Genomic DNA, 16,556 nt, shown 5'->3' on the forward strand with positions numbered 1-16,556 from the left:
AGAATAATTGCGGTCTTCAGTCATTGCACCCATTTCATGCAAAGTCCAAAATGGAGTTGAATAAGTCTTTGGTCATCACAGAATGTTCAGTTGCATTTGTCATTAAGACTCTTTCAATAAAAAATTAAACCAGAAAGGGTAACATCTGATTTTGTTACTTTAGTATTAAAAAAATCTTTTGATAATATAATGTGATAAATGAAAAAATATATCACTATTTGTCATCCCTGCCCCTTGCTAAAACAATGTTACCAATATTTTTTTTACCAATGTTACCAAAATTAAAAGTAAAAATCCATCATATTAGTACATACACAATATTCTTTAATGTTAGAGCATGTTTGTGTACTTTAATAGAGCCTAGTCTCCCTTTTTAAAAATTTAGTTTTAGGGGGTTCCTGGCTGGCTCAGCTGGTAGAGCATGTGACTCACAACTCAGGGCTGTGAGTTCAAGCCCCACATTGGGCATACAGCTTATTCAAAAAAGAAAAAATAGTTTTACTTTAGAGAAAATTAGTTTATTGAATATTCCAAAATTTTTCTAATGTGATTTATTTTTCCAAATGATAGGACTCTCATTAATATTAAATCAGATCCAAAATTATTCTCCTCAATCTTCCACCCATGCTATTTTAATTATAGATCATCACAAAAAATTTTGCCTTCAGAATAATTAAATAAATGCATATATGATGAAGGAGGTTTATATATAATAAACTATAAATGTAATTTATGTTTGGAATTTAGCTTCTTAGAACCATTATTAAACTTACAGAGAATCTATATTGTCCTTAACTATGTTGAAAAACTATACAATAAGATTTCAGTTAATTGTACATGCATGTAATAGTACATACATATAATACTCACATTATATATACATATCCTCACAGGTTTAAGAAGACCTACAATTGCAATGTGAAATTTTGATTGTGAATGTTACTAAAAGGAGAATAGTGTCAGACAAAAACCATGATGTTTTATATTCTTTAACTAATTTGTCTGTAATTATAGCTGCCACCTTATTTCCACCTTACGAAATTATTTCACAAACTTTGATTTATTGTCAGATGTGACCTTGTTATAAATATCTGTTTACTGCATGCTTTGTAGAATCATAAATGTGTAATAGTGTGATGGTGTTCATTCATTCATGCTTCTGGTAATAATTACTGGGTCTACTCAATTCCTGAACCATCCTCTCCTTGAGATTCCCCTTTTTGAAAGTTCATTTTCCTTCTAATGCTTTTCTAGAGAAAGTTCATTGTGTTTCCTCTTTTGTTTCATTATGGGAAACTTTGTTTCTTAAGTGGTTCAATACTTAGTCCAACTTCTCTGTCTGCCAATTGCCATGATAACCTGAGAATAAACTAAAGTGGGTGTACTTCTTTGTAATGGGGATTTTTTCCCACTGATAATGTGATTATGAAATTGCATCAGTAAAATTTAAATAAATCTAGCTATAATAATGCCTTTCTTCCTTCCCTTAAACAGTAAAACTTCCAGGTCTCAGGACTTATGTTGACCCACATACATACGAAGATCCTACCCAAGCAGTTCACGAGTTTGCTAAGGAGTTGGATGCCACCAACATATCCATTGACAAAGTTGTTGGAGCAGGTAACCACCAAAATAATCCCACCCCAACCCTGTGTTAATTACAAGTTTACAACTATGAATAAGAATGCTGTCTGAGATCACTCAAGTTCTCAAGCCTAAGTTATATTGCTATGAAAAGGGACATATTTTCCCTGATTTAATGATCAAAGGTAGGCAATAAATAAATGAAGGAGCATTTAATGGAATGTAATAATTTCAAAGGTGCCAGACTTACAGACTCATAGACCATGGCCAGCTTTTTATTTATTGAATTTCAGAGCCGGCAGCCGCAAGAGCTCAGTCCTCCCCGGGCTGTGCTGATCATGTGTCACAAAGCCTATTTGGCTGAAAAGGGGATAACAGGATGAAAGTGTCTTTCTTTAAACAAGCTCACGAGGCGAAAATTTTGATTTTGTAAAAAAGGCAATTTTAGAATCCTCTTCAGAATTAAAAAAGAGACAACACAAAATAAAATCATAAATGACACATTTTATTCAAATTTATTCAAAACTATTTTTGAGTGAACAGTTTAAATGGCTCATTTTAATATTTGCCTGTAACTTTGTATAGTCTTAATTCATTTGCGTTGAAGCTTGCTTTCATATAGACATCTCTTCGTTCTAATCATGAATCTAGTCAATCATAGATCCATTAACAAACACCTATGGATTGTTAATAGCAGATTCATATTTCCAATAAAAATTATACTTATAAAATAAGTATATTTTATGTGAAAATGATATTTTCACAATTACACACTAACATATGGACATATACAAACACGCAGTGTGCAGTTGAATAAAAACTACTACTTAAAAGTAAAAATAAATATTGTACAGTAGTTTCATTCCATCATCTCATTAGTCAATATTGTTTTAAAAACAAATGGAAAGTTGGTGTAGGAAATAGAAAATTGAGAAATTAACTCATTGAATTATACATAACGCATCGAATCATGTTTTCGGCAAGTACTATATATATGACTGATGCTTCTTTACACAGTTGTGCATATAATTTCTCTGTTTCTCTTCCTGTACATCAAAGCAGTGTTTAGAATTCTAGCGGCGTTTGCTATTCAAACAGGACAGTCTGAGTAATTCATATTATCTAAATAAAACGATAATTTACTAAATCTTCTCCTCCAACTTTATTCATATTTTATCTTCCTAAAACTCACATGAACAGGTAATATTAAAATATGGAACTAGCAATTGATAAAAGGAGAATAGAGTATTTGCTTCCTTTTCCACAATCTAAGACTTAAGAATATACACACTCATCGTATATCTGTGAATGCAGTTGGAACAAATATATATTGATTGCTCTCTTTCATTTGTGCAGTTCTGCTTTGTAAACTTCTCTGTGACATGGGGGCTTTTTGTCGTGCTGGTATTAATGTCCCACAAGAGTGCACTGTTCCCCAGCATGGAAACCTCAGGGGCATAGGTAGCACAAAGACTTTGCACACTCAACCGATGTGAGGAGGAGAAACCCATTTAGGCTCAGCCAGTGTCCAGAAGACCAGACAAGCACATCAGAACCTTGAACTTTGGGACTCTCTGCATTAATAAAATTAAATATGTCAATGTTATTGATAATGCCAGATATCTAGAACAGAGTGGTGGGAGACAAAACACATTAAAAAATGGTATCTGATAGGGGCACCTGGGTGGCTCAGTGGGTTAAAGCCTCTGCCTTCGGCTCAGGTCATGATCCCAGGTCCTGGAATGGAGCCCCACATTGGGCTCTCTGCTCCGCGGGGAGCCTGCTTCCTCCTCCTTCTCTCTGCCTGCCTCTCTGCCTACTTGTGATCTCTGTCAAGTAAATAAATAAAATCTTTAAAAAAATAAAAAAAATAAAAATGGTATCTGATAAATGTAGAAATACTACTTATACTAACTCACTTAATAATCCCCGACACTCATTAAAGATCAGAACAAACATCTTATTTCATTTCTCTCTTCAAACATATTTGTAAAAAATAGACATATGCCCCATTTTCAGGATTTTGTAGCCAATATCCTCATTTGCCACATTTAGGGCAATAATACTGTGCCTACTTTGTTTGCAAACAAGTATATCTTCAAGGTCGATTACACTTCTCCTGGAAAATTGCAGTATAATATTGAATCCAGCCAATTCTAGTCTGTCTTGATTCGCCTTTCAAGGGTTTGTCATCACCAAGACAGAATAGTAGATGGAGATTTTGAAAGCTATCAATTTTTCTTAAAATTTTGTTTTGAAAAATGTAAACTATCTACAAAAGTAGATGAAATTGTATAATAATAAAATGGAGAATATAGTATAATAGTACCCATTTCCACCACAACTTTAATAACAATGTATTCCTGACCAGCCTTCTTTCATTTATACACTTACTCATTTCCTATATCCTTTTAAATTTTTAAAAGTAATATTGTTGAAAAAAATTAATAGTTATGCTAAACCGATTAGCATTTATCTTCCAATTGCTACAGGACTGAATCTTTCAGTCAAAGACAGAACTTTCTCAGTCAATTAAATATGCAGAAAGACTCTACATATGTGAGCTAATTCTCTAATTTTCTGTAGGACATATTATAAAAAGAAATAGGTATAATGGAAACTTTTATTTATGCTTTGGCTAATTAGAAGAATTATGCCCATATTGCAAATAACAGAATTAAAATTGAACCACAAATTGACTTACTCAAAGTAGTAATTTTTTTAATATTGGAATTCAGGATGACTCAAATTTCCAGTTTTATTCCTCCATCCAACCATTATTTCAAAAATTAAATACTGAAAATTTCTAAAAGTAGAATATGTTCATTTAATTCCCTATTCTATTGGGCATTCACATGGTATTTAATTTTATTAGCCATTTGGGTAGGCATTGTCTCCATTTCACCAGATAAGGAAACAAGAGCTAAAAATCTGAATGACCTATAGTCACATAGTTATTAATTGAAAACCAAAATTTGAATGTTGTACTTTCCAATTTCAAAGTTCATACTAGACACTAATAATGACAGTAATGCCTTCATCTAACATTTGTGTAAGGATTGATATAATTCTTGCACATTGCTTACCTGACACATCAACATTGTTCCATATATATGTTTTTATTATGCTTCTCTTGTTAAAACGGTAGAAGGAGAGTGGAATTTGAAGCTAAGGCAGAGTGTCATTCTACTTAAACACAAGTAGATTTTTTTCTTCTATTTTAAATGACACGAGTGAAAGAAATTTTATTTTGAGCAATTTTGCACTGTGTATCTTATATCCTTTATTTCAAAGGACAAATAAAAACTGCTGCACTTACTGGATTTAAAAAATCAAGCAATGACTTCCAAGGATCTTCTTATAGTTGTGCTTTTACCTAGAAATGATGGGAATGACAGGATCTAGTTTTTGTTTTTTTTTTAATAGGCTCAAAGTTAATTGAATAAGATCATGTAAAATCCAGCCTTGGGTTTGGCCAATCTTTATTAATTTGTCCAACACTGTTGTTTAAGTTAATATAAAGAGAACTGAATTAATATTTTATATTTCTATGTTTAGTGAAATATATTGGTGACCATTTCTGGTATTTGTATGGTGAAACAATCACATTTCAAAATTTGTTTTTTTTTTTTTAAATTACCATTACTGAAACATCCTTTTCTGCATTTTGGAGGTAGATAGACATTACATATGTTGGCTATCCCATTGAGAAGAAAGAAAGGAACTCTAATTGACCAACTTGAAATTCAAACTCTTCCTCTGATGGTTCCAGTGAGGTACTCTCACAAAATGCTGTCCTTCACTAATACTTGTCCAAGGTGACATTACCCTTGCTACCACTATCATCATCACAACCACCTATTCACCCATCAATACAGAATTTGACAGTTTAAAAAGCATTTTTATATTTGTGCTTCAATTTGATCTAACTTTTTAGAGATAGGTAATTTATCCTTCTTAAGGTGGGTCTGAACTCAGAAAGGAAAATAGTGACCAACACATAGATGATACTTACTATGTGTCTTTACATAATTTTTATTCCTTTATTTGCGCAAACACCTTATGAGTTAGACACAGTTGGTGTTCCCAAGTTACAGACAGGAAACAAAAGAACAGAGAGGTTAAGATGCTTGCTTAAAATGACATGGCTAAGAGGTTACCAAGGCAATTAGACCCTAGAATCCATACTCTGTCCACAGTTCTGTACTGTCTGTCCTGCAATCTGTTGACAAGTGATTTATTGCCTAGAATAAGTGATGATAACATCAAAATTTAAAACATGATGCATTACAGCATATTGGCTTATGATGATGGCAGAACTTAGAGAAAATTAAAGCTTATTGTGGATGATTCTTTATGGTTTACTCAAAATTAATGTTTACACAATGTGAACTGGAGATCTCTGGAAATGTTCTAATAATCCAGTATCATGAAAGGAGTGCTAATTCTTTATATATATATACATATGTATATATATGTATATGTATATATTTCTGTGTGTACATGCACGCAAAAGAGAGAGCACATGTGTGCGCACAAGGAGCGGGTGCAGAAGGAGAAACAGCAGACTCCACACGGGGCAGGGAGCCCAACTCAGGGCTGGATCCCAGAAACCCAAGATCATGACCTGAGCAGAAGGTAGACCATTGAGCCACTCCCTGCAGCCTTTACTCATGCTTACATATTCTAACAATGGTTTACTTTGCATCGTAACTTCTCCCCCAAATACACTCTATAATGACATATTCTACTTTGGATTTCAAAAAGTCAATGAATGTTCTCAAATTCTGCCCCTGATTCTCCCTGTAATCTGAAAGAACACTCTAGCTACAGATACCGCTATCTTCTCTATACTCCCTCAAAGGGAAGAAATGAGATCTATTTTATTTAGTATTATAACTCTGTGTTTTTCAATGTGTCTTGTCACACTGTTGCCAATTGATGGGTATTTATTAAAAAAATGTATAAGTAACTGCTTTTGGACATTAAATGAATTTGACCAGTTACAGCATAAGTCATTGTTTTGGAAACTGATTCCAAAAACCACCAATTTGGAAACTGGATTCCTGAGAAAGGGTCAAATCTGGGGGAGTTTAGAGCTTCCTAGAGAGAAGCGAGCCGCTCCTAGTAATGCAGCTGGTAAATCAATAGGATAACCTGCTGCTTTTGTGGGTTGAACCACTTGTTTGAACAAAATATAGGAAAGAAACATCTCACTTCTTGACAGCTTTTCTCTGGCTGAGCCATGGGACATGGAGCTTGTACAAAAACTCACAGTGAGAAGGTTGGACCAAGAATGCTCTTCCATTCCATAGTACCCTAACAATGTAATTAAACCTTTTCAGAAAAATCTCTCATTTGATATTTAAAAAGAAAACACATTTAAGGTATTGTATAAATCCACATAATATTAGGATTTCTTCTATGAACAAGAAACGTTCTATGGGTGGCACTATTTTGTGGCAATTACCATGGCAAGCAGTGGGTCAGAGAAATGAATGTAAAGAATGTCTGCTCTCAGTAAGCTCAAAATATGATGAAAGAGTTATGGGTAAATCTTCTCAATAACAATATATATGAAGTTAGCACCACAACTATTTCTAGGCAGTTTTATATTAGTTGGCTTAGACTATTTAAAAGTCAGCAACACTCCATATTTAGTAAATTCTGGATTAATCATGCATTTCAGACAAGATTTTTTATTGGAGATATTGAATCAAAGAGAATATTTATAGTGATTCTATAGAAAAGATTATTACCTTTTTTTGATACTAGTATTTTCTTCTTCCTTCCAGAAGCTCAGAGAATTTTACAACTAGTATGTCAGTAATGCAACATGCCAATACTCCAATAAAATGAATTGGTAGCAGATGCTTCTGTTCTCATTTTCAGAGAGTCTGAGTATATCACTAAACTGATTCTCTTGGGAATGACAGAATGGCTAGAAACATCTGAAATTTAATCCATTGCTCAACCCATAATATCTGTGTTGGTCTGCTGATCAACCTCAGGAAATGGTAGCTATGAGAATAAGGAGTTAAAACCCTATTAGATATAGTGTTCAACTTTCCTCTGGTTCTTTCATATTTTATTATCATAATGTGGTACTTGAAAATGTATGAGGCCACTTACAAGGTCCATTTTCCATAGGGTGTGGATGCCCTGAGGTTTCTTAGGGAGTCTCTGATTACTGTCTTCTGAAACAAGTTGAAAGCCTACAGCGTACATCTTGTGGGTCAAAGGTGTAAATATTTTGAATGAGATTATTGAGAGGAAAGAGTTACTCTTTACTGATACCTTTTTATTATATAATTCATTACCTTTTGTTGTGGTTCTGTTCTTCTAACAGGTGAATTTGGAGAAGTGTGCAGTGGTCGCTTAAAGCTTCCTTCAAAAAAAGAGATTTCAGTGGCCATCAAAACCCTGAAGGTGGGCTACACAGAAAAGCAGAGGAGAGACTTCCTGGGAGAAGCAAGCATTATGGGACAGTTTGACCATCCCAACATCATTCGACTAGAGGGAGTTGTTACTAAGAGTAAGTCAAGTCAAAAGATAGACTTTGCCTGTGTTGAGCAGAGGTTATTTAAAAATAAACTCAATCATTAAAGAATTTTGATTTTTAATTTTTTTTTTTTTAAATCAGTCAGTCAGTCTTAACAGAAAGACTAGTTTGGGGTTAACATGTCTTTCTTTGACAAAAGAGCGAAGATAATTTAAGTAGTTTTATATTGAAAGTGCTATTCTAGATCTTTAAAAATTGGAAAAAAATAGGAGCTAAAAAAAAATTGGTCTGTATTAAGACATACTGATGAAAAGACAGTTAGGAAGTGAATTGTGGAGAAGTCTCTGTTATGTAGAGTAACAAGAAAAAACAATGACTCAATTTTGACAGGAATTGCTGGGAACTCCCAGCTAGCTGCCTTTTCTTTTACTGTTCACCAGTTTCAGTTAAATTTCTAAATATTTACTCCCTTGATTTTAGGAAAATTATGGGAGTTTGGGGACTGCTTCTGAGCTGTAAAGATTCGGATCACATTAGACCCTAGGCCTTTTCCTGGTTCTCTGTGGATTTCAAATAATTCTAATCTAGAGTCCCAGATGGATTTTTGACTGTACTGGGGAAACTCTGGCTCACTGACCATGATAGAGATCTGAACTTATTTCCATGATAGTTTCTCCAGCCGGACTCAAAAGGAATCCCGTGAGGCAGGTATGTGATTTTTGGCTCCAGTACCAATGAAAACCTCTTGAGAATGCTCTAGGATTTTTTTTTTCCTCAAGATTTTAGAGCACAGGATGAAGAATAAGCTAAATTGGCAGCAAACTACTTAGAGCGAAAGACAACATATGGCAGGAAATTTGGCATCCTTTAGGGGATAATTCATTGGCACCACATTTACATATTCTATGGTTACCAACAGACATTACACATTACATTTTTCACGATGATATTTTTCTTTAACATTACATGGAGCGCTTTCCAAATGGCACTAATACCTATTCTCATCTTAGTGTGACTAAAAAGGCAGTTCCTTTCTCACAAGAGCATGGTATAATTGAAATGTACTTTGATTTCCTTTGGAGTTTTCTTATATAATAAATGGGATTAAGAACTGAGTTGAGTAATGTAGAACTAAACCATAAACTGTAAGCCCATATTAAGTATGGTAAGAAGCATGTTTCCCTTTGTACTCCTAAATATTAGGCTATACTAGTAGTAACTCTGAAATATTTTCCAATGAAGAGCATTTTTAACTATTTTTTAAATTAATAATAAAAACACTGCTAGTAATAGTAAGATTGGGAAAATGTTCAAATCCTTTGTTCCTCCAGGGCAAGACCATACTACTTAATGCCTATAGAATTAAGAATTATGTCTCACTGGGATTTTAATAATCAATTAGCCATTTATTCCCCTTTATATCATCCTCACCAAGTGGTTGTCCTTCAGATCTTGAGCACACCCCTTGGGGAGGAAACTCATTTGTACTTGTATGGCCATTTTTCTTTTAACTTAATTTTCATAAGATTTTTTTCATAAGGTTTTCTTTATGAGTTGACTATTGTATGCCAACATTGTACTATGGATGTCATTTCATATTATCACTACTCTGTGAATTAGATACAATCATTCCATTGCATTTGAACAAATGATACCTGTAAAGAGCAAGCACCTTATCTAAATAGAAATTCCTAGAGATAGCTTTGGAAACTTGGTCTGTTGGTTTTACCTCTTGTCCCTAACAATGGACAAAAATGAGTTTCTAATTTTCATTTTGTATTCTACTTCTTCTTTTATATCTTGATTTTTTTAAATTTCTCTAATAATTTGATCAAAGCAAGAAATCCCTCAAGCTTAAAAAATTTTCTGGAAAGAATTAATAACCCTTAATACCTAAAACAAAATGTAAACTCTCATAAAGGGAAAGAGTCCATGTTATTTTTAAGGAGTGATAAAAATAGAAACTAGATCATACTAGGTTCTTAACTTACCAATATTAAGGAATTAAAAAATATTGATTGATTTACTGAATGGAAAAAAGAGCAGTATCTTCTACCTATAGGTCTTTCTTTGGTGTTGGTTCATTAAATTAAACACATGCTTCAAGGAAGTGCAACTGTATAACTGCTTGCGTCAGTCAGCGAATGATGGAAAACATCATCATATTTTAGCATGGGCAGAATTACCTATCACCTAACTTCTCCAACACCTACACTTAATAAAGAATGAGATAAAAGTGACTATCAAAATAAATATTAGATTTAAATTTGTTTATTGATAGACTCTTATATTTTATCAAATGTAAATTGACTTTTTGGTTTCCAATGTTAATAAATTATTGAAAATGACCTGTTATATTTTGCTAGCTGTTACCTATAAATTCATTCACTGAATGATGAGCAACATTAAACCATAATCATTATGGCAGGTTCTCTTTAAATATAAAAATGAAATAATCAAATATTAATTATGGCCAGCTGACGAAGAAATCCATAAAACAATACCCAAGACCAAACTGCAAAAAAAGAATGCATTAAGGAAAAAATATTTTTAAAATCATAGGTATTACATATTAAATGCTTTTTATAACATTTTATAACATTCTAATGTGAATTACAACTGCCTTATTCTTGGGGTAAAAGTTCTAAATTTGATAAATCTCCCTGGTCAAATAAGCATGTAAGGGGTTGCCAAATTTGACTATATAGATCCCAGTCATCTTGTATAGTGCAAACATAATAGAGTAGCAGACCTAGATTAGATTTTGAACTTCTGACATATTTAAAAGCTCTAAGTCTGGTACCCTATAACATCTGAGAAGAAATAGAAATGCCTTAAAATGAAGTTAATATGTTTCATTTAACATATAAATAAGGCAATTTTGTCACCAGAAGCTATTCATTCACTTCTATTATTTTCTTTGTTTCCTGGGAATATATGACTGCTAAAACAATCTAATTGCAAAGTTCATAAATACACACACACACACATACACACACACACACACACACACACACGAGTGATGCATAGCTTATAATTTAATAAACAAAATTGTGTTTACAGAAGAAAACCAATTATATCAGTATCTGGATTAAGAATTAGAGGGTCAGAGTTCAAGTTTTGACTGAACCCAACTGGTTGTGAGTCTTGTGGCAAATCAAAGCACTCACAGAGACCCAGTTTCTTCCCTTGTGACAGAATAGTAGTTCTACTTCACTATTTCCAGATACCTTAAAGGTCAAGTAAGATTATATAGGAATATATTTTACTAAGTGAAATAGAGCTATGAAAATCTAAATTATTACTCCTGGTAAGTTTGAGAATTTATCAATTAATCTTGGCTGTATAGAAAAGAAAAATTCTTGAAAGCAATTCCTTTTGTTTTGCTCAATAATAATTCTTCTCAATATTTCTATTAATTATATGTTTGAAACACTATATCTGTTATAAAGTATCATTTTCAAGTCATTTAGAGAAAGCCCTTTATTCAGTCATTATATTTCCATTTATTTGAATTGAACCATAAACAATTATAATAAGTTTTGATCTTGATGTTCTTAAACAAGAGAAGGTGAGAGAGTCTCTGATCTTCAAAGTAGCAGAAAGCTGGGGGCACAGTTTCTGCTCAGAACTTGGTACTAACATGTGTTATCAATTTTAGTTGAAGTTCAAAAAGATGGAACTTGTTTTTAGCAAATGTTTGATATTTCTGCCATCACACCATTAGTCAAATGATGTTCATACTTCAAGAAAACCCACCTTGGCCATTTTTTGCCGAGTGAAATAGAAGGAATTATATTAGATAAGGTTGATGTGGTTTTGTTGGTATTTGGGAGGGATTATTTTCTGAAAATTTGAAAAAATAATAATAATTGGTGTAACTGTAATTTTACATCATTAAGGAATACAGTAAGCAAAACATTAGGACAGTTTCTCATAATTAAAACATTTATATACTGATGTAAGAGTTCACTTTACAGCAAAGTCTTAGTCATTTATTTGTACCTTTCTATCTCCTGCACATATGATAAAAATATTGCTGAAATAAAATGTCATTCTATGGTGCCCATGCCAATTTCTTGCTATGTCCTGTTTGCTTCTCTCTGAAAATGTTCTTCTGCACTTGCCTCAAGGGTACTGTAATATTCAAAATAGACTATACATCTTATATTTATTTTATTAATAATTTATAGAATAGTTTGTTAGAATAAACTCTGATGACACTAGTTCTCTTGCATTCATGACTAATTTGAGAAAGGAGTTGAGACCATCTCTATCCAAGCGTCCACAACAATGAAATTAGGAAAATCTTTCAAATATATTGGAGAAAATATAAGACAGGGAATGCAATTTTTACACATTTAAGAATTTTCCTCATTTCTTCAACATTGACCATTTATAATTTTTGATTGAATTGGCTACATTTAAATTTAAAAAAGAATTTGTTTTTGTGTGTTTTCCCCATTTAGATAGGTTTATGATATTTTTGAAAGGTTAAATGCAACTTAACAACATTTGTTAAAGCATGACTTACATCTGCCCACAGATTAATTTTTTTAATTTTTAAATATACAATAACTCTCCTAAAGGAAGAACTATAATTATACACTTGTTTAATAACTGTCTGTATAATTCTAATCATATACAAATTCTTGCAAAAAGTGAGAAAAAGAAACATCCCTAACTCATGAGGCTGAGTATATCTTGACACCAAATCATACAAGAATATTTTCAGAGGGAGAAAAAAACTGCAATGTGTGAACAAAAATTCAGTAACATTGGAATAATTATAAAGCCATAGTTAATAATTTTATCAAAAAGATACTATATAATGCTCAATTTAGTTTATTCCAAGAATGCAAAGTTGGCTTGCTATTAAATCATTCTAGAAATTCACAACGTAGATAGAAAAAAAAAGTTAATCTCGATAGATACAGAAAATAAACATTTTACTTTAAAAATTTTTCTCAGCACATCCTACATGGAAATATGTATGTCTGATAAATATATGTAAAAAACCATAAAACAAACAAAACAAAACAAAAAACCTACAACATTGTATTCAGTAGTAAAACATGAAAAGCATTTATCTTAAAGTAGAAATGAGAATCCTGGTATTATCAATTCAATTCATTATTATACACAAGGTCTTAATTTTTGCAAATAGACAAGAAAATAAATAAAATGTAGAAATATTGAAAAGGGAAAAAAATCTAAGCTGTCCTTGCAAAATCAAACTGAGCACATTCAGATTACATATTTATTAATTGTTACTGCACTTATTTTACAAACCACCTTTGAATAGAATAAGGAAGAGTAGAAATATCATTCCTGTCTTTTTTTTTTTTGAAGTATAGTTGATATACAATGATATATTAGTTTTAAGTGGATGGTATATTGTTGGCTATATAGCCTATGCTGTATTTTTCAGTTGTTCTTGTTTTAAAAACTATTAAATTTTGTTTTGAATTAAACACAAATAAAATTTAAAAGTCTAAAGTAACATAAAGCATTCAGTGTACTAAGATTGGAGTATGGTTGGTAAGGAAGACTTGGAGAATGTGTTTCTTAGCCTGATTTTGAAGAGAGAGATTATCCTCAGGCACCCTGAAATGATAGACATGTGGTCAGTTTTAATTGGCACTCTGCTAGGTGCTGGTTTTAGAACTACATACAACATGGAGTTGGCCCCTGCCCTCCTTAATTTATAGACCAGTGGGTGTGATAGGCATCATTTTTTAAAAAATATTTTATTTATGTGTGTGAGAGAGAGAGAGTTGGCAAAGGAGCAGAGGAGTAGGGAGAGGGACAAGCAGACTCTACCCTGAGCCTGGAGCCATACGTGGTTCTATCTCACGACCTGAGCCGAAATCAAGAGTCTGATGCTTAACCAGCTGAGCTGCCCAAGCATCCTAATAGGGATCATTCTTAAAATGAATAATGTCTTGATTAAAATGGAATCTGGAAAATACTGTCCCGTATTTTTATATGATTTAATAGTAAACCACAGAAAATACTCTAAGTTCAATCAGCTAGTTAGGTACAGTACATGAAAATCTAAAACCAAAGCATTTTATTTCCAATCAAATATGATCCTAGTCTTTTTTCCTGGGAATAATGAAACATATTTGTCAATTTTTTTTTTCAGTTTACCTCCTGCTGTGTATGCTTTTTTGCTTCCATCCTGATTCTGATTACATATTAATCATGAGTGCTGGCTGCTAAGGTCAAAGATTTTGATTTTATATACCACACTCATGTATTGGAGTGTGTTTTAATTTTTTGGAAATGAGACATAGAGTATGTGAGATACAATTACTGGTAATAGGAAATAATAGCATTTCCTTTGAAAATGAATTAAATTTCAATAATTTTTTAAAGATTTATTTATTTGAAAGAGAGAGCACAGGAACAACTGGGGAGAGGGGCTGTAGGAGAGGGTGAAAATCTCAAGCAGACCATGCTGAGTCTGGTGCCCCACATGGGGCTTGATCCCAGCACCCTGAGATCACAGCCTGAGACGAAATTGAGTCAGTCAATAAACCAAATGAGCCACCCAGTTACCCCTCAATAATTAAAAAAAAAAAAATTTTAAGTACTCTCTATCCAGTGTGGGGTTCAAACTTACAATCCCAAGATGAAGAGTTGTATGCTCTACTGACTAAGCCAGCCAGGCACCCCAATAAGTTTTAATATTTTTATCATTGATGAATACTTTTTATGTTTGAATGAAAATATTTCAATCTAAAGCCAACATTTATTTGATAATTGCAAGATAAATCTCTGTGTATGGCTATATATTTATTACATTTTCCTGTCCTTTTTCTAGAAAATGTGATTAGAAAGGCTATGGTGAAATACATATTGTTGAACCTGAAATTCTTATATACTCTAAATCACATTTCTTGAGTCATCAAACAGTGGTTCAATGATTAATAATGTATCCGAACCACTGGGGATAGTTGGGGAAATGAACTGATTGTAACAGACTGATTTGCTTCCCTGAACCCTTTAGTTATGAAAGATCATAATTTTATTTATACTCATGAGTCAACCTAGGAACAAAAGCGAAATTCCACTGCATATTTTTTTTTGCTTATTTTTGAAGTTTCATTTCAGCCAGTCATCCAACAATAATTTTATTGAGTTTTACTATGGATATTCATATGTACTTTAGGATTTCTGATAGCAGCAAATAATATAAGCCCTTGAAAATGTGAGAATGTCACTTCTAAATCAAAATACTTATGAGAGAGCATGCAACCTTGATAGAAGAACACATTGCATCCATGTGCAGATGAATTGATATTTTATAAGTAATTTCCAGCTGTATTTAATACATGTTAGAACTAGTTCTCACCCCTATTGCAGAGAATTTCTTTTCCTTTAACCTTATTTATTATAATCAAAAGCACAGGTAAACTAAGGTAGAATAGAAACTTAGATACTAAAAAAATAAAACTTAGAAATTAAGGCTTTCCAAGGTAGAATATTTGTGATTCTGTTTATTCTTTGTCTGTACATTTGGGTTTGCTGAATCTTTGAACTTAATGTAAACCATATTTTCAGACTTGCCCATCTTAACTGATGTGTTTACAAATATCTAAATTTTAGAGCTAAATGCAGCCTGATCTGATTTCTGAATGGTCATGGGGCTTTGGCTTAATTGACTGGTTTGATTTTTCAGCTACTTTTATTTCCCTTGCCAAACATTCCACTAGACATGCTAACAAGAAATGAAATGGTCATAAGGCTGGGAGCCAGAAGGAAACGAGTGATAAGCAAAGGTCTGGGTAGTATGAAAACCCGGTAACTGGACACTGTAATTGAGAGTTGGCTGTAAGAGGCAAAATGTCTGTGACTACACTTATTGTATGCATTGGATTTTGCTAGCATATTATTATTCTTCATAGAATGGTATTAAGGCAAGAACATAGAAAATTATAATGATTTATGGAGAACATATAAAAGAACATATAAAAGATGGAGAGCATATAAAAGATTTCATTCATTCATTCATTCATTCATTCGTTTGTTCAGTCATCCATTCTTTTAATTTCAGCTTAGTCTCTGGGACCAGGTTTTAGGCATTGGACTGATCAGTTCAGGATAGATAGAAGTTTTCAAGGAAATGTTGAATCTTCCCTTTCTTCCTGAATATTGTTAAATCTAAAGTTTAATTAGAATTTTGAAGAAGCAAGTCCTAGAGGCTTAAGCTTTTGCCTAATGACTTTTCAGACATTACCAGATTAACTAGATATATATGATATATTACCCAAAATATACAATTAAATCAGTACCTTCAAGGAAAACAGATTGGTATACAGTTAATTGTTACATATATAAAAATTATCTGAAAATTATAGAATTTAAATAATTTTTCTTTACCTCTTAATAAATAGGACCTATAGCTTGGGATACATCCAAATACTAAATACAGCAAGTATAACCTTCATACTACCAAGCCATA

General features: G+C 32.6%; 1 protein-coding gene across 3 annotated transcripts in view; it reads left to right on the forward strand.

Annotated features, from left to right (window-relative positions):
• The window catches only part of EPHA3 (EPH receptor A3), a 354,910-nt gene that overhangs the window by 290,916 nt on the left and 47,438 nt on the right, over window positions 1-16,556 (forward strand). For all 3 annotated transcript variants that reach the window (XM_032882231.1, XM_032882232.1, XM_032882233.1), the window contains exons 10-11: window positions 1,495-1,620; window positions 7,934-8,119. In XM_032882231.1, coding sequence (XP_032738122.1) covers window positions 1,495-1,620; window positions 7,934-8,119 — 312 coding nt within the window. The remainder of the gene's footprint in view (window positions 1-1,494; window positions 1,621-7,933; window positions 8,120-16,556) is intronic.

Source organism: Lontra canadensis, unplaced genomic scaffold, assembly GCF_010015895.1.
Source record: "Lontra canadensis isolate GAN:19392208 unplaced genomic scaffold, GSC_riverotter_1.0 scaffold80, whole genome shotgun sequence".
NCBI lineage: Eukaryota > Metazoa > Chordata > Mammalia > Carnivora > Mustelidae > Lontra > Lontra canadensis.